The sequence below is a fragment of the Gymnodraco acuticeps genome, unplaced genomic scaffold, assembly GCF_902827175.1.
Source record: "Gymnodraco acuticeps unplaced genomic scaffold, fGymAcu1.1, whole genome shotgun sequence".
Taxonomy (NCBI): domain Eukaryota; kingdom Metazoa; phylum Chordata; class Actinopteri; order Perciformes; family Bathydraconidae; genus Gymnodraco; species Gymnodraco acuticeps.
This window is the reverse complement of record NW_022992095.1, coordinates 614,071-636,234: the sequence shown is the minus strand read 5'-3', so window position 1 is coordinate 636,234 and position 22,164 is coordinate 614,071. Positions and strand designations below refer to the sequence as shown.

The 22,164-nt window shown below is 41.2% G+C and overlaps 1 protein-coding gene across 1 annotated transcript; it reads left to right on the top strand.

Annotated features, from left to right (window-relative positions):
- The first annotated feature begins 221 nt into the window (after window positions 1-221).
- On the top strand, window positions 222-21,000 carry rab32a (RAB32a, member RAS oncogene family). Its single transcript, XM_034202787.1, has 3 exons — window positions 222-630; window positions 14,982-15,259; window positions 19,840-21,000. The coding sequence occupies exons 1-3, from the start codon at window positions 417-419 to the stop codon at window positions 19,987-19,989; spliced, it is 642 nt and encodes a 213-aa protein (XP_034058678.1). The 5' UTR covers window positions 222-416; the 3' UTR covers window positions 19,990-21,000.
- Window positions 21,001-22,164: the final 1,164 nt, after the last annotated feature.

Genomic DNA, 22,164 nt, shown 5'->3' with positions numbered 1-22,164 from the left:
TGTTTCTTTGTTTTTAAAGTACAAACGACATCCCACAGTGGCTTTGGTTCATGGTTACTTGAGTTCAAATTTGCATTGACATTACACAGTTGGGGAGCTTGAGTTTGAATGCGGGACAACAAATCACCCTGTAAACATGAGAGGGTTTCTGTAGCTGCAGCAGCGCGAGGACGCCTGAGCGTATGTCAAGTTTCTTACATTTCCGGGTCCTATGACTTATCAGGTGGTTACTGAGCAGGAGGAGGAGAAGGATAATTGAAAGGGGAGAGACAAATGTAATTTCTGTTGCATCTGGCCCTGAGCCCCCTGACCAGCCCAGTCCTACAGCAGCTCTCACAGGAAGCATACATGAGCGAGAAAGCAGAAGCTGCCAGAGTTTAGAGAAAAGTTGTCGGTGTGTGTGTGTTTGTGTCAGCATGGCCGGGGGCTCGGTGTTTGAGTGTAAGGAGTACTTGTTCAAAGTGCTGGTCATCGGGGAATTAGGCGTCGGGAAAACGAGCATCATCAAACGCTACGTGCACCAGCTCTTCTCGCAGCACTACAGGGCGACGATCGGGGTCGACTTTGCTCTTAAAGTGATCAACTGGGACAGCAAAACGCTGGTCAGGTTACAGCTGTGGGACATCGCAGGTAAGGAGACGCTAATTCACTTCAGTCACGTGACACTTGGTGCTTTAAACTGAATCCGATGCTTTCACTATCAATGGATGCCAATCTCAATTTCTCTGTGTGGCACGGTGAAGTTTCACTTTCACAGATTGCAAGATATGACGAAATTCAACATTTCAGTTTTAATATTCATACAGAAATATAGACATTATGTACAGAAGTAAGTACCACAAGCTCAGTTAGGCAGGAGGAATTTCCAACAGAAAATACTGGTTGATCATATCTGCTCGTCCCCTTTATGATATAATTCAGAGGAATGTAGGTCACGTTGTTATTACCAACAGAGCGCCACCCCCTTCCCTGAACTCACCATCATATTCTTGTTATATTTTCTCTAGGGATTCATTTGTTGTTTGCTAAGTGACTTAACTGCTCCTCATCGTTATTCCATGCTGTTGTTCATGTTGCAATGTCACTGTAATGTTCCCCAAAAGTCCTTCTGCCATGTGATCCTTTTTCTCCATGCAAGGATTTCAATAAACTTGGGTAAACTCCCTCTGAGCTTCTAAACTTGGCACACACAGCAACCTGTGAATTCCAGCAGCTTGAGTAAGCAAGCCCAGAGAAATCAGAGCAGTGTAAATAAAGTTTCACACTTGCAGGCTGTTTAAAACTCCCACTGTTTGTTCATCTTCAGGCACCAAAATATCACATTGCAAACAGAAAGTGTCTGAGAATGGCTTGCTGGAAAGGACAGGTGAGAGAGGAAGTGAGAAGCAATCAAACCAACAAACACAATAGGCTTGTTTGAGACGCGTTGCGGATCGCCTCGAAAGTAGACGAGAATAGCCGATCGCAGCCGGGGGAGGTCTCAAAAAGCTCGCCTGAAGTCGGACAGCTCGGAGTCGGCTTGACTCGGTTTGCATTTATAAATAATGTACACGTGTTTAATCGTTAATGTCAGATAGCCTATGTATTAAGTAAATAGCCTACATTTGTTCCTGCTCGAGATTAGATTCAACTTTATTGTTATTGCACATATTAGAGGTAGGCCTACTGAGACAACGAAATGCAGTTTAGCTTCTAACCAGGTGCATCAAGCAGTGAAGTGAAAAGTAATGTACACAATAGACAGAATAAAATATAGAATGAATTGAATGATGAATAAACAGTGAGGGGCAGTATGAACAGTGTGTATTAATATGCTAAGATATATATATATATATAAAGTATGAAAACGGTAACCAGTGCAAGTATAGTATAACATATATGGATATTAATTTCATGATGATAAACATTGTGGAACAATGATGAAAAATGTGAATGGAAGTGGCGACGTAAAACTGACACAAAACAACAACAAACTTTTGCCGAGCCAATTGGAGAGTTTCATCACCAGCACGGGGTAAAAACCACCAATGAGCGCTCAGCTCGAGATACCAGCGAGTCGTTTCCCATCAAGCATTTCGCTTCCGCAGCCCGTGGAGAGGAACTGCGCCGCCTCGCTCTCAAGGCTGCGGGCGTCTTTGTCCCGCGAGATTTCAACGTCTCATGTAGGAGCCTCCAGAGCAAGTCGGACAAAATGACTAACCATCATGCAACGCACTAGCAAGACGTTGATCGCAACTGCGCAGGTCTCGCTTGTCTCAAACAAGCCTAGTAACTGTCTTTTACACTTCCATGTTGACCAATGCAGGCTTTCCTGAATGAGGGATGTAATGTGTGGTGAAGGGTCTCTGTGACATCCTAGCCTCTTTTCTTTCATGTTATTCCTAGATTATCCTCAGTCATAGCCTAAAATAAAACTCACATTCGTGCTTGGGAAATTGCTTAGTCAGATAATAGATATACTGTAAATCATAAGGTCAATTTATGGTGGGTATTTTTACGTTTGGTTTAATGAGATCACATGGCTTCAGGTAACGAGGGCGTTGCTGGTAACGAGTCCAAGGGTTGTCTCTTTTTTTATGTAGTTGCTGTAATTTTAAATAGCAAATATGTTATTTAAAAAGTGACAGTTAATAAATGCCATTTGTATTATCTGTTCTGTCTAATCCCAGACTAAACAGTAATGATCTCACATGTGCAGAAGGAAAGTAGGAGTAGTTAATCATTCTCTGAGAAGGTGGCATTCGAGGAGAGGAGTGTGGATAAAGGACTGACTGTGTGTATTATGTGCAGAATGAATTGTAATTTAAACTGCTTGTTTTATCTGATCCAGAGTCCCAAAATATTTATAAAACAAGCACATATTCACAGTTGACAACACATTAAATGTCAGATCGCTCTTAAAGCCTTGCAACTGTAATTCAGCTCACGTTTTGTTTCCAGCTGCAGGCTTGTAGTGGACATAATATTTGTTTTCACAGGATGATAAAATGACTACTTATGATGACGTCGGCTGTCATTAAGATTGGACTTTATGCTCACACCTATTTGTCTATTCCCTCAAGTTGAATTGCAACTGAAGGATTTAAAGTACAATGGATCCTTCACTGTACCTTCTGACTCTCAGTCATGGGTTTCCAGAGATGATGCGCACGACAGAGCTTGAGATGGGTAAACCATAAACTATTCAAGATGGTTGAAAATCACCATGTGCAAGTGATTTAGCACCACATGCAACACAGAGAATAGGGATTGTTTCCTAGTACATGCTGTTCATGGCCCAGTTATAGCTTGTGATCTGGCTTTGCTGTAAAATCTTTAACTGCTGAGTTGCCTGTCAAGATTTCTGTATTTTGAAGAGCTCAATGCTGCTCAAAATTCTTTTTTAAATTTAGACAGACCTGTCCATTTAATATTTATTCATGTTGTGCAAATACAAATAAAATAGCCCTTTTTAGATTTACTCAATTCATACTTCCCAATGTCACCGTGGCCTTTCTTCTCCTACAATCAAACAAACCTCATGTGCTGAGAGAGAGATCAGGACAGATGTTTTTATTTGTATTCCATTGCTAACAGCAGTGACGGAAAGGGGGTGGACAGTTGGTTTGTGTGTGTGGTGGAGGGGTCATTGCAGACTGATTGGCTGAGTGGGCCCCCCCAACCCGCCCCCCCCCCCCCCCCCCCCCCCCCCGCTGACACTTGGGGCCCTGGCAGCACAGGCTCAGTGTGCAGGGGCATCTGTGATTGAGTGCCAGGGAAGGCCGTCTGTGACAGTCAGACAGCACTCGATCAGAGGATCTGTGAGGGTAAATAAAACACACAAACACACTTAGGCTGAGATCATCCATCGAGACAAAGGGAACACGTTGGCACATATTGGGTGAAAACACTGATACTAGAAGTACGTTTGAGGTAAAATGACACAGTCAATTACAATTATCGCACCTCAACAAGGTCTGGCCAGCAGACTCCGAGGATGAAATAAGTATCAAATTGTTGGTGTGAAAGAGCTCGAGGTATATTAAGACCAGTCATTAAGCCATTTAATCGTGCAGAAAAGGAGGAGGAAATATCTTCTGGGCAATGCTGAGGGCAACTTCAGAGTAGGGTTGTCTTTTAGCAAGCCTACTAATGATTACAGTCTGGGAGGAATGACAGTAATCAGAGGCTTGTACGTGAGGTGGACAACATGGAAGTGTAAAGCTAGCAGAGCTCCCACCCCTTTTCACCCGGAATTGCTACTCTCTGCTTGATTTGTCAAAGACTGTGGACAGGATGATTACCAATAGTCAAAGTGTTAAAATAGCCTGCACCTCGTAGGACTGAACCTAAGAGCCGGAGGATGCATGTTACTGCAGGGGTTTCCATCACAGTGCTAACCCGCTGTACTGTCAGGAACATGTGATTTTACATTGACCCCTCCAACTACTCTCTTTTCCCCTCAAACATTTCATTTTCCACCAGGATTATGTTTTATACATTTTTGTCATAATCTTTTGTCTTTGGATTTTGTGTGTAAGGTTAAGGAAAGAACTGTATGTAACAATTACATTTATCATCAATACATCAGTAGATTATTTCCTCTAAAAATAATTTTGTCTTTATTAATATATCTTTGAAGATGAGATGTAGGTAGTAACAATTGCTTGAGTAATTACTTAAACCAAATTGATCTTTAAAAAAGTGACTAATTAGTTTTTATTGTTGATCGTCTAACTAACAGAATAAACAACTCAACCACTAAGTAACACTTTATTGCTGCCAAGCAATTAATCCCCATTTAGCAATCACAACTTTAGATACTGAATGTGACCTTGAGGCCTTTTCAAGCACACCGTGTAGAAAAAATGCACCAATGTTGAATGAGCAATGAATGTTCCACACCAACAATGTGCAATAAGGAGCTCCTTAGTGTAAAAAGTAACAGTCTTTGCTGAACATTTCCTTGGTCACTCCACTTTACACTTGAGAATATCTCTGATATCTCTGGTAAGTTGATCATTTACACAGCTCTGTCATTATCTGGTATTTTTTTTATAGTTTTCGTAGTAATTATGTAGAATATGTTTTGTTTTTCACTTTTCTTTATCCTACAGTTTAATATAACCAGAAAAATGAAACAATTTCTGGCCTGTTCTGGATTCTTACACAGATTGAAAAATGATTTTGATGCATGAGTAGTTTAAATGAATCACATGTAATAAATCTACAACAAATGTTAGTATTTTCAGCTAAATTCCTGTAACGTTGTGCCAAGGCTTTATATTAATCGGCCCCCATTAACCCTTCAGTTAAAGGTAGAGGAAAACGATAGTCACACGACTTGTCGGTTGAGGATTTCCCCTGAATTCAGACTTTGTTTGCTGCTTAAGGCCTTGGTAAGCTGGAGTAAGTCACCTCTCACATGCTGCTCTGTGGAATTTGAACGTGCCAGTCATGTGATGTTCACGGTCTATCCTGAGAAGCTCGTGCTGAAGACTACCTTAATGACTGGACCCTGTGTACTTTGGGTAATGTAGTTGCTGGGAGGGCGTGTGGTGAAGTTTTCCAGCAGTTGCCTCCCATCAACAGACGGAGACTGCTGCTATTGCTACTGCCGTGTCTGGCTTGGACAGTTTCTATGGTAACCCACCCACAGGATAGCAATATGTGCGACCGTAGAGGGAAGTGGGGTTGCTAGGGCTATGGATAATGATGAGACTTTTATTTCTGTGTCTCCCACACAAACGGATATGATACAGTGGCTGAAACTGAGGCATTAACTGCAGATTTCTGAAGATATCCCAGGTCCATACCCAGAATACCAAACTGTACCTTTGGCCATGCACCAGTGTTCATTAGTGCGGTGGACGCAACTGAAATGACCTCGCTTTAACCCTTTGGGATTTCTCAATAGTTCGCCGTTTCTCCTGGATAGATTCAGACGTACATTTCTTTAGTTTGCAGGCATGTTGAGCGTTTGAGGCAGCAGCACAAGTCTTTGTTCTTCTCTCTGGCAGTCTCATGCGCCTCTGTGGCATTCAGAGAGTAAATACTCAATTGTTCACACAGCTCTTTTGATTCTTGTGCTGTTAGGGTGAGCAGCAAATGTCAGCCATTAATACTTTCAGTATAATGTTATCTATCCTTTATTTAAATGTTATTGCTTCATTGAATATCAGTGTTTGATGGTCTGGTTCCAGCATCTTAAATTTGAGGATTTCATGATTATCTGTGTCATTCTTGATAGGAAACAGAATTTCTTTTTTAAAAAAAAGTTTTTTAAATGGTTGGTAGGATAAAACAAGACATCTGAAGAAACCATTTTTTAAGTCTGTTGGAAATGAAGGGGATTTTTTGTTGGAATTAAGTATTTCATTAGTAGATAAAATAATCAGAAATACAAATAAACAGTAGTTGCAGCACTCGTAATGTACAGTATCTTTCTTTTTTCTAAACAAATCTAAAGGAATGGCCAAAACCGACATTGAAGGGAACTGGCTGTGTATCAAAAGCCTGATAAAGCTTAATCCTCTGTGCCGTAGACCTCCATTCTTGACCAAAATCAGGTGCACTGTAGTTTTATTTTAAGTAAAGTTCAGATTTAGCGTTCTTTGGAAGAAGCTATCAGGACGGAGTGATGTAGAATGTTCTTATTTGGTTGTTTTTCCAAAACAGGACTGGCTTCAGTCAATGGAGCTGAATGATTATCAAAAGTTAAAGTGCAGGCATCTTGGGATTTGCTGTCATTTAATGTATACCACAGCCACATATTCATACCCCAAATAACTCATTACACCATGCAACAGTCAGGTGTATATCTGTGCCAATCACATTGGTGGTATTGATTGATATAATCACCCCATATGAGTCTATTCCATCCAGGCGGTTCTCTCCAAGGAGAAGTTAAGCCCCCAACCTCCTGTGCCTGCACAACGACCCAGGAAAAGGACTGGCCATGTCAGAGTGTTGAATGTGGACAATGACATGCTGTCCATGGCCTCTTCAGCCAACAGTTGGTGCTTTACTCCTGGTATAAATGAATGAGCATACTTATTCTCATCATTCACTTACTACTTTGCAAAAAAGAGTGTGCTGTGCGATGTAAGAATACTTGCCATTGTTCCTCCATTTCTTTTCAGCTTAGCACAAAAGTCCTTTTTTGGATGTTATGAAATAATAATGGGTCTGATCACTGGCTTTGTTCATTGGTGAAAGGAGTTCATTGCATTCTTTGCCTCTGTGCTCAAAATTATTCAGTTATTCCGTTTTGGCTTAACGTTGGGCTCAGTCAGACCTTGCAAAATAATTAAAACAAGATGAGACAGCAGCCTGGTAAATTATTAAGCAATGTTTTCCTTTTTATATTGTGGATGTATGAGCTACAAAAGGCCTGGAAATAAAAGCCTTATTCCAGTCCATCAGCTCTTTATCCCACTGTGTCATGTCTCTGGTGAATTCACCTGGGGTTATATCAGCTAAAATTAGACTCTCAATTATGAGCAATTACCGTCAGGCCTGTGGGCCCCACAGTGTATTCACTCTCTTGCTCACACCCGCATTGCGCCACACAACACCAGTTCCTCGTGTCGTTGGGTAAGTACCCACAGTAAAGTGAAAGTATGCTGAGAGAAGCTTTGCTTGCAGTTCCTCAATCTTAGGTTCATTTTCTATTTTGTAACTTGGCTCTGGTGGAGGCTGACTTCCTAATACACAGTACAATTACACTTGCCTTCTAGGCTTTCCTAAATTGGAGCAGTGTAGCAAAAAGATGTGCTAAATCAGTCAAATGTTACCTAAAGTCATTGGAAGCCTGATGCGTTTGCTGAGACTAAATCTAGGTGAAATGAGCAGGTGCTTAAAAGACACAATACGTGAGCTAATGTAAAGAAGCAATAGCCCTCTATTAAACCTAACCTAAACAAATGATTGTAGCCTGATTTCAAGTAAAAAAATAAAAATCTGAGTTTTTTGTGTTCACATCAGATAACCGAAAGAAACATATATTTATAGTTGTACTTAAAATCAGCATTTTGTGCAGGCCATATGTTATGATGAATCACCATCATAAGCAGAACTGATATGGGCACGCAAAAGCTCAAAAATAGGAACCATATATTGAAGCTTACGCAAGCTCTCATGTGTGTAGGAGACATTTTTATTTTATCTAAAGAAAAAACACTGCTGTCATCAAAAAAGAGAAAAACAACCATAATCCCACAACTTTTAATATATAACTGCTTTTGCTTTATGTGGTCTGAAACATAATGTAATTGTTATTTAAACTATGAGCTCCCAGCATAAAAACAACCTTCTATCAAATCATATTTTCCATTTGTATTTGCTATCCAGGCAGTTTACGTCACAGATTTTGTTTTGATCAGATAGGCTTCAAAGTGTGACTTGATGTCAGCATAGTATTACAATAAATACCGTTCACCTGTTGAACCGCTGATCATAGATTCACTTCCTCCAATGAGATGCTGTGTTGCACGCAGGGGCGCCGCCAGGGATTTTGGGCCCCATGAAAATATATCACATTGGGCCCCACCACCAGGCCCAGGCCACGCCAACCAAGCACAATGCTGTAACCACACCTCCAGAACCCAACCGACTCATTTATGCTTTAAATAACTACCTGTACAGGTAATGGATTTTTTGTCAAAGCACTTAAGATATTCATTGCTATCGGGATGTTAAGACCATTCCATGCAATATAACAAAAAGTGTATCTCGAGCCGGTTTCTCAAACTTACCTACCCCACCTTTAATGTCGGCAAAACATTACAATTATTATTTACAATGGACTACACTTATGGCGCGTTTCCACTGCAGCGGGGTAGCCCCGTTTAAGCGTCCTCGCTCTGGCCTCGGGCTGCCTCGCTGGCCGTCCGAGGCCGTGGCGCATTTCCATTACAGTTTAGGACCTGGGGTAGCAACGCAGTGTAGGCGGGGCGATCGGCTTTGTTTTTGTTCACATTTCGAGTTGTTCCGTCGAGCTCCCGCTGGATTTGATCATCCCCAATGAGATGTAGGAACGTCGTCACCCTCCTCGGTCGACCACGGTGTGCTTTTCTTATTAGACGTAGCCATTTTTGTTGCTCATCCGTTTACAAAATGCTGTTTATAAAAATGCTGCAAGCTTGCTTCTAAATATATATGCGACGCTAGGGATGAACTCGCACGCGATCTTGTGACGATTCTCTCTGACCAATGAGCAGTCGAGAGTGTTGACGTCACTAGTTCAGCCCTGGCTCTGGTCTGATATAACCACGATTTTATGGGCCCTGAAAAAGAGGGAAAAAGTACCCGCTAGCCGGTACTAGGCTATATGGAAACACCACCAAAAACCGGCCTGGCCGCTTGAGGACGGTTAAGGACGCTTAAACGGGGCTACCCGCTGCAGTGGAAACGCGCCATTAGCTAACAGACTAATTTCCAGAGGTGGGAGTAAGTCCTACATGTGCAAGTCTCAAGTCTTGACCTACAAGTATCAAGCAAGTCCCAAGTCACTGTGGTGAGAGTCAAGCAAGTCAAGTCAAGTCATTGCGCAGGTCAAGCAAGTCAAGTCATACAAAAGTCTGATGAATAAGCCCAGTTTCCGCATTTAAATCAGTTAAAAGACAGTGGTTATGAAAATGGATTCAACCCACACTATGATCTTCATTACATACACAGTTAATCATTTGAAAACTAATTTAGACCGATGACAATCATATTAGATTAATATTAACCCCAGAACTGCAGACAAAGCTAGGACTCAATCAATAGGTCTGTTCAAAAAGGCAGAATTCCAGGTAAGAAAATCATATGGCAAATGCCATTACCTACACATATTTAATAAAAATGTCTGTTAACACTAGAACCGCCAACTGCGTCAGCACCTACATATATATCATTTTCAAATCATTTAATTTGTTCCTCTTCATAATTTCCTTATAAACTAACTAGGACGATTTAAAACTCACTTAATTTGGTTAATTTTGAAATTGCTTCAGCTTATCATCATAACAGATCAAAAAGTTCAGATTCATTTTACAATAAATCAAGGAATGATGCACTTCCACAAACAAAAACAACATAATTAAAACATTTAAACAAACTACTAAAAAGTAGATGAACTACATTATTCAAAAGTTTACAGTAACTTCTGATAATAACACAGGGGAAATAAACGAGGCATCTCTTTTCCTCTCTCTCTCTCCCTCTCCTGACAGCCCGTCAGTATCAGGGTTAGTCAAAATGAATCCCTTGGAGGTTCTAGTGTTCATTTACCGTTTGGTCTTCTCTTTGCAATGCTTAATCAATTTGAAACCAAGTCTAACGTAGCTTAAACGTAACGTTAGCTTTCTAGCTAACACAACACATTCACGCACCTTTCTCTTGCCCCTTTCACACCAGCGCTTTTTCAGCTCCGGCTCGGAGCTGGAGCCTGAAAAGCGCCGGTTTTTCCTGTTCACACCGCAGCGGCGCCGGCTCTTAGCTCCGGAATCCGATTCACTTCCAGCTCCAAAAAATTGTCGGTCTAGAGGCAAGAGCTTCGGAGCTAAGAGGTGGCGTCGCTTACGTCTCTCTTACGTCGAGGCGTGCAGGAAACTAAACCCACCTCCCCTGAACATGGGTCGACTGTCATGCCTGCCTACAAGCAGTAGTGCTTATAAACACACTTTATAAAGTCAGGCAACACTAACCAGGCTTCGTGTGATTCTGTTTATTTGTACCTTACTTTGACCACCCGTTCACTGTTATTGATCATTGTGGAGAGAGGCAGGCGTGTTGTTTTGTATTGTAGCAGCTATCGGATGGAATCAATACATGGGCTGCACAGGTTGTCGTGTCCGACTATCACAAGTAGAATCATAATAAAAATACGCCGGTAAAATGTGCCTGTAGAAAACGGTTTATGCCACAATAGGATAGCAATAGCAAGTCGTCAGTTTAGCTTCGATTGCTATGCTAACATCACCCATTTTATACCAGATAAACTTTCATAACAGCGTTGTGATGCCAAACAGCGTCAATTCAGACTGACACACATTCAGGGGAACTGGGGATATGTATCAGCTGCTTGTGTGAGTTGGACAGTGAATACTTTAGAGCGGCCGCTGCAGTGTGAGCTAACCGGGAGCTAACGGGAGAATAAACTCCCGTGGAAGAGCAGCACTGCAGCGGTCGGTAAATGCTGCAGAAACACATTAATAAACAATGAACCACGGCACTCTGGAGCAAAGTATAAGGTTGGAGAAGTCGTTATTTAATTTAATCTGGCTTCGTGTGATTAAAAGCAACACGACCATCGACCCGACGCAGTTGTTGTTGTTGTTGTTGTTGTGAGCGCCGTAACGCCGTTGGGGAGCAAATCAGCGATGTAAACGGTGACGTCATGACGCAGCAGCGGCAGCACCCAGTCGGGCTCTGGGCGCTGTGAACAGAGCGGGAGCATAAAAGGGAAACCGGAGCTGAACCAGAAAAGCTCCCGCTCGGAGCTAGAAAGGGAAAAGCGCTGGTGTGAAAGCCGCAACAGTGTGCAAGCCCGCCTTAACCTGCCATCAGGCCCTGGGGCTGATAGTTTGTGTCGGCCCCCTATTTAAACAACAAATCAAAGTCATTTATAGCCTCGGCAGGCTCTGTGATCGCACTTCTCCACTCTGCTCTGCAGGCATGGTCCTCTCCTCCAGATGAGTGACGTATCGGGCCTCCCTCATGTATCTGTCCAGTTGTTGGCTCCCCTCCAGTAGCAAGTCCTCGTTGTCCTCCTATCTCCTCCAACGGATAATGTCCCTCCTGTCTGTTTTTCCTCTCCCGCTACTCCAGCTATACTCCATCGCTCCATCGCTAACCCTAGTCCATGCATTTGTCACCACCCGCTTGGACTACTGCAATGGTGTCCTGTTCGGGGTTCCCAACAAAACCCTGGACAGGCTCCAGTATGTCCAAAACTGTGCTGCTAGGGTACTCACGCACACAAAACCGTGGCAGCACATCACTCCCACCCTCATCCACCTACACTGGTTGCCGGTCAAGTCCCGCATATCCTACAAAATCCTCCTCCTTACCTACAAATCCCTCCATGCCCTTGCCCCCCAGTACCTATCGGACATCCTTCACCCACATGCCCCACCCCGGAACCTGCGGTCCTCAGACTCTGGCCTGCTTACCACCCCCCGCACCAAACTGCGAACCTACGGGGACAGAGCCTTCAGTGTGGCAGCCCCCACCCTCTGGAACGCTCTCCCTGCGGAGATACGCAACATCCCCACACTTGAAGCCTTCAAAAGGGCCCTCAAGTCCCATCTGTTTGCCAAGGCTTTCGGCCCCTAAATCGATCTGTTGTTCTGTTTGTCTGTCTTTTGTTTTGTTATGTTTGTCTTTGCACTATTACTTGTGAAGCGACCTTGGGTCCCCTGAAAGGCGCTATAGAAATCGAAGCTATTATTATTATTATTATTATTATTATCAGAACCAGGCGGCCTACTTGGCTCCAAGGCCCCGCGGCCGACACCGCTGCCGCTCGGTACAGAACTCATCTGTCCTTCCTCCTCATCCTGGCCTACAGGTTTAAAATAATCTGTAAGCTTTGGCATGTTTTGTAATAGCTGCTTGTCTCGAAACTCCTTTTCCCTCAACAATTTCCTTTTCCGAGCGCCACTCTCAAACTTTTTCTTCTCCGACATTTTCTCCTAAACAACCTTCATCTGTCACTCAATCACTCGCAATTTGAATAAGTCACATGTGAAACATATTCTCATTCTGATTGGCTGTTAAGTGGTGCCCACTGACTGTTTCGGAGTCATCATTTTTGAGAAAGATGTGAGAAACACCGGCTGTTGTTATGCCTGCTGTGACGTCAAGTTACTCCGTTCTCCGCTTGTATTTATGCCGTTACAAGCTTCAAAGTTGTATTTATCATCTGAATTTGCCGAAACAAGTTTAATATTCTGAAAGCCAAGACTTTGTTTAATTGAAATCAGATGAAAACAAACTGTAACGGACCCTGCCGTGTTATCTATGATTACTATACGCCTTACATTCATAATTTCAGCCGGAGGGAGGGGGGGCGGCGCTGTGGAAGTGCAGGGTGGCGAGTGAGAGCTGTCATCTTCCCTTTACAATCTTCAAAAATGTATTTATTGTGTGATTTTGGAAATAAAAGTTTCATATTCTGAAAGCCAAGACTTTGTTTATTTAAATTTTTTTTAAAAACACCCGGACATTTTTAAGTTTTTTATTGGCTCATGATAGGCCCCCGATCTCCGTAGGCCCCTGGGCTTCAGCCCAGTTCAGCCCGTGCATTAAGGCGGCCCTGCATGTGTGGGGTTTTTGTAGTGACGAATGAAGTTGGATGTTGTGGTGGTCGTGTCACCGATCTTTATGCTGCAGACCCTGCATACCGCTGTTCTCTTCTTATTTCCGTAATCGACAAAATAATCCTTGAATCCAAACTTCACTATTTTTGGAGTAACGCTAGCCGCTGCCATTTTAACTGAGACTCCTGCCTTCTAGTGGGTTGCCAGGTTTGCGCGCATGGCGCTATAATCACGTTTTTCGAAAAAACTAAACGCAATATCTCACTACAAAAACAAACGCAAATATTTTATTTTAAACAGTCAAGTCCTTTCAAGTCATCCATCTCAAGCTTAAGTCAAGTCTCAAGTCATGAATACCAAGTCAAAGTCAAGTCAAGTCTTTTATCAATGTTAGTCAAGAAAGTCTCAAATCAAAAAATATGCGACTCGAGTTAAGTGACAGTCATGTGACTCGAGTCCCCACCTCTGCAAATTTCCACCACTCATGGACCACACCCACCTTTTCTCTTGAAAAACTGGGTGACATACTGTCGCCCTTTAGTCCCTCTCTCTTGTTTTTCTCTCCTTTCTTTTCTATCTTGAAAGCCTGACTTTGTTAGTCGTTGAGACATCGTACAGACGTAAGTACTAGCATCCCTCCTCACATGCTCTCACTAGTCTCTCTGCTAGAAAGGGCCGGTGCTGCACAGCGTTTGGAGGCAGGACCAAACCATTACATGTAAATAGAGGGGGGTGTTCGATGCTTTGGATAATTAACTTTTGGAAGAAAATCAGTTAAATGAATCATAAGTTTAGTGAGTACATCATCAATATGACGATATATTAATGTTAATTATTGATGATTGGTTACTTAAACATGGGGCCCCTGTCAGTCACGGGCCCTTAGAATCATCCTAACTTTTCACCCCCTTACGGCGCCCCTGGTTGCACGCATCAGTGCACACTTGTGCTAAGGTGAAGTGATGTGGTCCGAGTAAAAGTTATGTTAGAGAGCTCGGCTTGGACTTGTTTTCGCCACTTCAAGAGTCTGTTTCCTCTTAAGGGTTAAGATAAAGTACTACTGCTTACTTAAGTATGGAAAATCTTGTTGATGTTTGTATTTGTTATGAGTAACATTATTAAAATCTACAGTGGATATATTTGTTCAGTGGAAATATCTGTAGCTGTTTTCTATGATGTTGTGGGATTCACAAAGAGTTAAATGCACAAAGAGGCAGTGTGACAGACATATTGGTAGTTTTAAAAGAAGTAAAAAACACTCTGGTCCGGTTGTGTTTAAGAAGAGTCTTTCTCAGATTAATAGTGACACCAAATACAAATATGCTTTGCCTTTTGTGAACTATCTTCTTAGATTTTTGGGAATATGAGTACAGAGAAAGGGTTTATCATTACAGCAGATTACTTCTTCCATTCTCTGAGTCGATTAGGCCCTCATCTCTATCGATGGACAAAATGGAGAAAGAAATGAGACTGAATTACTTGCATGACAATCTCAGGCCTAGACATCCTGGTTTCATCCTTTAAATGCTGTGATGGTATTTTGTTTTGGATGTTCAGTCACATTTGCTTTTGATGGATTCATTACATCCACATGTTTTGAATCATTACACAAATCCAAAAACCTATTACTCATATTGCTTTCAGCGGCTTTGTAAAAATGCAAATGTTTCACTGTATTCTCTTTCTGTCCTCCAGGTCAGGAGCGATTTGGGAACATGACGCGAGTGTACTACAAAGAGGCTGTGGGGGCATTCGTGGTGTTCGATGTGACAAGGGGCTCCACGTTTGAGGCGGTGTCTAAATGGAAGCATGACCTGGACAGCAAGGTGAAGCTGGCTAATGGCAGCCCCATCCCCTCAGTTCTGCTCGCCAATAAATGCGACCAGAATAACGACAGCTCCAACAACACAACCCTAATGGACAATTTCTGCAAAGAGACCGGCTTCCTGGGCTGGTTTGAAACCTCAGCAAAGGTGAGAGATCAATACATTAGACGCAGAAGCCATTACTTACATATTTGCGTAAAACAGGTCTCTGTGCTCTTAGATGTATTTCTATTTATATCTGTTTAACAGGCTTTTTTCATGAACATGCTCTCTGATTTTTCTCTACGTTTTATTTGTGGTTACTCCACAATTCAGCAGCATGGAATTACCAAAGCAAGGATTTAATACTGGCAAAAATATCTTTCACACTGGGGATACACATTTCCTTTTAAAGCTTCCTGGGTCATGGTCCAAACATGACTAGTAATGTCTTAAAATCTTATTTCACGCATGAACGTGACTCGAGTTTGCGGAAAATCGGATTTGATGAGAGCTTTGAAATACACAGCCAAGTCAAACTAAGATGAGACTGGATATTTTTGCCATTTTACTGAATGGCTTTTTCACTTCTAAGGCAATCGTGAAATAGTTACATGTTGTGATTTGTTTTTTGTTAAGACTTAGGCATTCTCTCAACAGGTTTTTAACCATTTTAAATGTTTTGATCCAAATGTCAGTGTTATATAATTAGGGTTGCAAAGGGGCGGAAAGTTTCCGGTACATTTCCAGAAAGTTTCCATGGGAAGTTAAGCTGGGGAATTTTGGAAATATTTTCGATGCAAACTTAAACAAAAAACATGACATTTCAACAATTTTTTTTAATTTACATTTTTTTTTAAAGTGGAACAGAACAAGTTTTAATTATTTTATTGAACAATTATTTGTTTCATTGAAGAACGAAAACAGGAATGTTGAGTTAAATATTACTCAACTGTGCATGTGATGGAGGAATGCACAGTGCCTGTAGGGCAGGGTTGCCCACACTTTTTTTGGCTGGTGAGCTACTTTTGAAATGACCAGCTCACCGAGGTCTACCAACCAAAAATAAAATCCCAAATTGCAAGGGTTGCTGAATAACACGTTTTATTTATACATGAGATAATAGGGCTGCAACCAACGACTAATTTGATAATCGATTAATCTATCGATTAATTAAACGACTAATCGACTATTCAGACTATTACTGTATGCCTTGCACAATTTCTCAAACGCTCTTATTTAGCCATCAACTTTTAGATTTAGCTTGAGGTTGTTTTAGGCATGTGGAAACTAACAATGAAGACAATAAAGAGTAATACTTGATTCAAAAATACATATATTATTAAATTAACAAATTGTTTACAAAATTAACATTGCTTTTTATTTAAATAAAATAAATAATATTTCACATCAAAAGAAACAACAATGTTTTAACAAATCCTATTAAATAATCTGATGACAGAACTGTGAACAGAATAGCTGAAACTTTAACAAAAGAGTAACTCAGTTTCCTCTAATCATTAACCCATGTTTGTATCATTGTGTTAACTCGTGTGTTGCTGCTAGCATACATAACACCTGACGTGGAAACGTTACTCGTGGATGGGGCTACAGAGCTACTAGAAAGACAGTCGAGCCCGGTGCATTCCTCCGTCTGAATGTGGTGCACTTTTGCTAAATGAACCTTAGACAAATTGCTCGTGTTACCGCCCTTACATGCTAAACACTCTTGGCAAGGAGCATTGTCCGCCTCAAGACGGGTAACATTTAACCACACCTTGGAGCGCTTCTCTCCGCCATCCCCACCATGTGTTGCTGCATGGAGCAGCTGCGTGTGTGTAAACTGCCCCGCCCCCTCGCACACAGACGGGGGAGAGATCTCGTCTGGATCGGAAAGGTCGAAAATACACCGACATTTGTTTGTCTTTTTGCATGTTAGAAACGAGTTGGCGACACTAAGACTGCGAGATAATATTTGTGTAGCAATAATTCATGACCTTTCTCAACTCGCTACTCGGAGGGAAGTCGCTGTCATATGCCTTGTGAACACTCCGATAATGCCTCTCCACGTTACCTTTCTTTGGCAGAGCGACGCTTGCTTTACAAATAAGGCAAATAACCTTTGAATGTGACATCACAAAAAAATATTCTTTCTCCCATTCTGGGTGGAAGTGGTATGTCTTTAGCTTCTTGCTCGGTCCCGCACTCATTTAGTTGTTTCTCTTGTTTGTCTCTTTAACTTAATTTGAGTTTTCCCGGCACTTGACTGATTTTGTATCGCTTTGCATTCTGGGTTAACAGACTGGAAAGCGATAGGTCGCTTTTTCTGTCAATCAAGTAAACTCCTGAATTAAGTGTCAGGGGGGCCAAGGGAGGAGGGATCAAAACCTGTTTAGTCTATTTTAACGGAACAGGATTTTTTTTTTTATGAATGACTCGCGATCTACCAGCATTGCCCCCGCGGTCGACCGGTCGCCCGCGGTCGACGTACTGGGCACCTCTGCTGTAGGGGGTGTGGTCTTGAATGTCATCTGTTTGTTTTAGTCAAGATTATGCTAAAATATACTTTCCCCAACTATATTTAAGTTCCCTATGAAGAGCCAACCTTCAATTTAGAAATGTCCCAGTGTATTCCCATAAATTCTCGTTACTTCCCATGGAAAGTTTCCATCTTTGAAAATTCCCGGAATTTTGCAACCCTATATATATAATGGCAAATGGTATAAATTGTTGTTCTGCTGCCAGTCATGCGCTTTAGACATTTATCTTTCCAACCAGGGAAAAGATTTGTTGGACAGCTGGTATCGCATGATGTTGATTGATGTTGCAGCCCAGAGCTTTGAGTGATCCCTGACAGATAATGTTAGGTTGTGTTTCTCCTCAACTTCGGTCATGATATTACAGTTTTAATGTTACTGTGTCCATGTGTTTACATTATATTTTTGTAACTCTGTCTTTTTGTGACTAGTATTTGGTCAAGAGAGATCATTTTGAGTAGAGTAGTAGTGTTAAGGCCCTGCATGCAACATTTTACCTAAGAAAAGTAAACGACTATTTGCAACAAAATCATCAGGGAGAATATTTGCATTGTAGGATTATAATTTGTGTAAAGCAGTTCTTTAATATACTGTTGGGTAGTTTTCATTTGTAATCTTTTATCTGGTGGTTAAGTAAGTAGTAACTGCACCTTTTTAAACAAATGATATAGAGTGCAAGGTACAATATTTCCATTCCATGATGTAGGGAAAAGTACCAAAAACAGTGCACAATACTTGAGTAAATCTACTGACCTACCTTCCACAGCTGTAAGTCTTGTTTTCTCTGAGGTGCAAACTCTATGCTATAATACAAGACTGCTCAGCAGGTAACTGAGTGAGAGCACGAGGCTGACATGAACAAAAGGCTGCCAGCACTCTGGGTGTGCCGTGTCATGTTCATTTATAAATGACGTCCTATGAAAGATGCAGTTGTTTCTGACAAGGGCTAAAATCACAGCCAGCCAATTGATCATTTTCTTAACAATGAGAGTCCTGAGAAAGCCCCCTCCCATGTTTCCCATTACATTTGTGTCATTTTTAATTCTGCTTTGGGAGACGTGGTATGGTAAAGAGGAATGCTTTGATTAGTTTTGGCAGCCCGGGTAAACTTAGTTAACTCATTCCAGATAACCTTAGGATGTGCAGCCATGTCACGTGCTGTGTCATGTGAAGTGTGTTGGTGTGTGTGATCAGTGCAAAGCTTTTCTGTGAGTGCAATGAAGTGTTGTTCTTTTGTATGCCTGTCACGTTGGCTATCAACTAGACATACAACAAACTCTGTTTATAATTCTCTCAATGAGTACCAAACTTTGTTTCAGTTTAAGAAGCAAAACACATGAAAAGTCATCACCAGTTTTTAAAAGGTTGTCAAATGCTGAGAGGCTGTTAATTTCCTCTGGTCCTAATCAGCAACTTAGTCCCTCTAATTGTGAGGTGCCTCTTGTTCTGATTGGAGCACGCCCTCTACTCATTGAACAATCATAAAAACATTACTTAAACATTAACTAGACACAATCATGTGATTGTGCGCACTTCCAATTCATTAAACACTACAACATATTTTAAGAGTACATTTGGACAAATAATATATACCACATTTCTCCTTGTCAGATATGTTATTGTTTTGTACAACAATGCCGATCGGTATGTAAATGTAACCTTTAAATATGATGTAGGATGTCCTTTATTGTTTTCTGTTTCATGTTGTAACCTACTTGCTGCAGGTCTCCCTTGAAAAAGAGATCGATGATCTCAATGGGACCACCTGGTTAAATAAAGGTTTGAAATGAAATGAAATGAACAAAAAGGAATTAGATTTTCATTGCAAACGTAATCTCTAAAAAAAACTCTGTTCGCCTTTACCCAAGATGACCAGGCCTCTTTGTAAACATTTGTGTTGCTACAGAGCCTGGAGAAAGGCCATTAATATTCATGAACTCTTCAACCCATGGGATGACAGCTTTTGGCCACAGTGTGAAGGACACAAGTAAATGGCTGTTTGTAACTCGTCCCTGTCAGCCTCAGATCTCTGGTAATAGTCCCCGTCTCCAAACTGTTGCTTTAACAGGCTGTTTCATGGAGAGGGGTTGAGTTGACTTCCAAAACAAATATTTAAAGATGCAAGCAAAGACATGCACCAGGGTCTGATTGTCACTGTGCAGATGGATCTTTGTACAACAACTCTGATATTCTGTTTTTACCTTTTTCTAGGACAACATCAACGTGGACGAGGCAGCACGTTTCCTGGTTGAGAATATCTTGGCTAATGACAAAGGTTTGCCATACGAGGAGAGCAATGGAGACCGGATCAAACTGGACCAGGAGACTGTGGCTGCTGAGAGCAAGTCAGGCTGCTGCTGACACTAAATCCATTCATATTAGCCATCCGCCTCCTTTGGCAGGGTCTGACCCGGCACCCGGCCTGTGACTCTCAGCCCTCTACTGCAGCCTCTCTGAGGAATATCAATTCTTGGGTCTCCAAAGCTCCAGGATCTTCTCCTCTCTGCACTGATGCCCGTTTGCCCTGCACATCCATAGTTGTTTTCACTAGGCCAGAATAGAAGCCCAATTTTATCTTAATCTTGTCACTGTCTCTGTAGGGCTGTTTCCTTCTTTGTTGACACTTCTGAACCACCCCTTCTTTATTATTGTGTTTATCTCACTGCATATTTCCCCAATGGTTTATTCCACCACCAACTTTAAATCCTACCCAGCCCTCCACACTTGGACCCTGCTACTCCTCCAGTTGCCCTGATAGCCTCTGAAGCCCTGGACTATACCGTGCTTGAAAGGGGATCAAACTAAGCAAAACTCACAAAAAACGAACTAGAAAACCACCTGTAGCCTCTCGATTTTTGTCTCTTTGGTTTTTCACTGTCAGTATCCTTGTCATTCAATATTTTTCTGTGAGACAAGTCCCTTTTGTGCTCATGGCACACATATGTTTGTGTTTCCAGTTCTTCTACTACTGTAGGAAAAAGAAAGCAGACAAAATTCACGGTTAAGCATTATCAAAGAGTTATTGTATCTCATATTGAATTAATTGTTGGCTTGATTTAATAATTTCTGTAAAAAAAAAAAAATTAGAGCAGAACACTTTGTTGTTTACTCAAACTTTTACAAAGACAATATAGTATAATCTAATTGTGGTACTATATGAGACACGGTCTTTTCACCAGCATAAACATTTAGATTTACAGCATGTTTTTTTCTTTTTATTGTTGGGTCATGCAACTGTCACACTTTCTGGTACATTAAAGTGTTCAGATTTAAAACCTGAAAGACTTTTTAAACACTGTGTTGAGATAAAGTGTGTATGTAAAAATACTTTAAATATACAAGACCAAAATAGAATAAACATTTTAAAATATTGTTGTTGTCTACCGGTGATTAGTCTGTTCACATCTATTTGTGTAATATATTTAAATGAGTTCATCCACTGTATTCTTTTATTTTTGTCCATGTACAAGAAACTAGGGCAGTTTTGCTCTTGCTCAACATTCACCAAATAATATAGTGTACATTTAATCATATAATCTTCTGTGAACGAAAATGAATAAATAAGTTGCACCATGTGTGGCTTAGTGTGGTGTGGCAGATATATAAACCATGATCGAGTAGAAATTCTGCAACTCTTCAGAGTGAGATGGCAACATCATTTGATCTTTGAAAGCAGGCCTAAGTGTTGGTAACCTAATGAAAAGCACAGATTAATAGCAAATGGTCAAGTCAATGGCTAGAATAAGACTCACAAGTCTAGATGTTATATCATCCAGCATTGTACTGTAAGCATTAATGGCCACAATTTATAGAGTTGTGCATGTGAAAAAGAAGATCACAACATGTGTATGCGTACAACATGGTTTTAAGTTATCCTTGAAGACACACAGTGCAACAGATGAAGTTGTATTTGTGAGATGTATGTATGACTCTGACTCTGCACATGTCTGTGTGTGACTGAGAGAGAGGGAGACAGGACCATGTGATTTCACTTAAACAGTGTGTGATAGTCATCAGACAATGTCTTCACCACTATGGCTTGTACTCTCTCATCCACACACACAACTGTTTGTGAAGCAGGAATGCAGTGGAGGTGTACCAGTATTGTGGTGTATTACATTACAGAAACTCTCATTAAATGCCAATACTTCAATCTGCATGAAATTAATACAACATTTCATAGAAAAAGTTAAAACCTTGACATAATACAGATGTATTGGTTTTAATCTATGAATGTATGTTACTGATAGGAGGTGCAATTGTGTGGTTTAACACTATGATCTGTTAATTTAAGGCAAAACAATTATATTCAATGCCATGATATTCATGAAGATGCAACCTTTGTGACGCTTTTAATGTTACACTTTCATCAAGATGGTTCGAGGAAGGCTACTGAGTCAAGTTAACTGAGGCGATATTCTGGATGGTTTCAGTTTCAATCTATTGTTTTATTTTGTCAGCTTTTTAATTGATTAGGTTTCTTTGCTGCTTTGTAAATAGATTAGTTGTTATGGAAAATCTGCCTATCCCTCACTA

What these genes read in the sequence shown, in the direction of transcription:
- rab32a (XM_034202787.1), top strand. Translation starts at nt 417, where the DNA reads ATGGCCGGGGGCTCGGTGTTTGAGTGTAAGGAGTACTTGTTCAAAGTG. An exon ending in ACAGCTGTGGGACATCGCAG is followed by an intron (nt 631 to 14,981) that starts GTAAGGAGACGC and finishes TCTGTCCTCCAG; the next exon opens with GTCAGGAGCGATTTGGGAAC. An exon ending in GGTTTGAAACCTCAGCAAAG is followed by an intron (nt 15,260 to 19,839) that starts GTGAGAGATCAA and finishes ACCTTTTTCTAG; the next exon opens with GACAACATCAACGTGGACGA.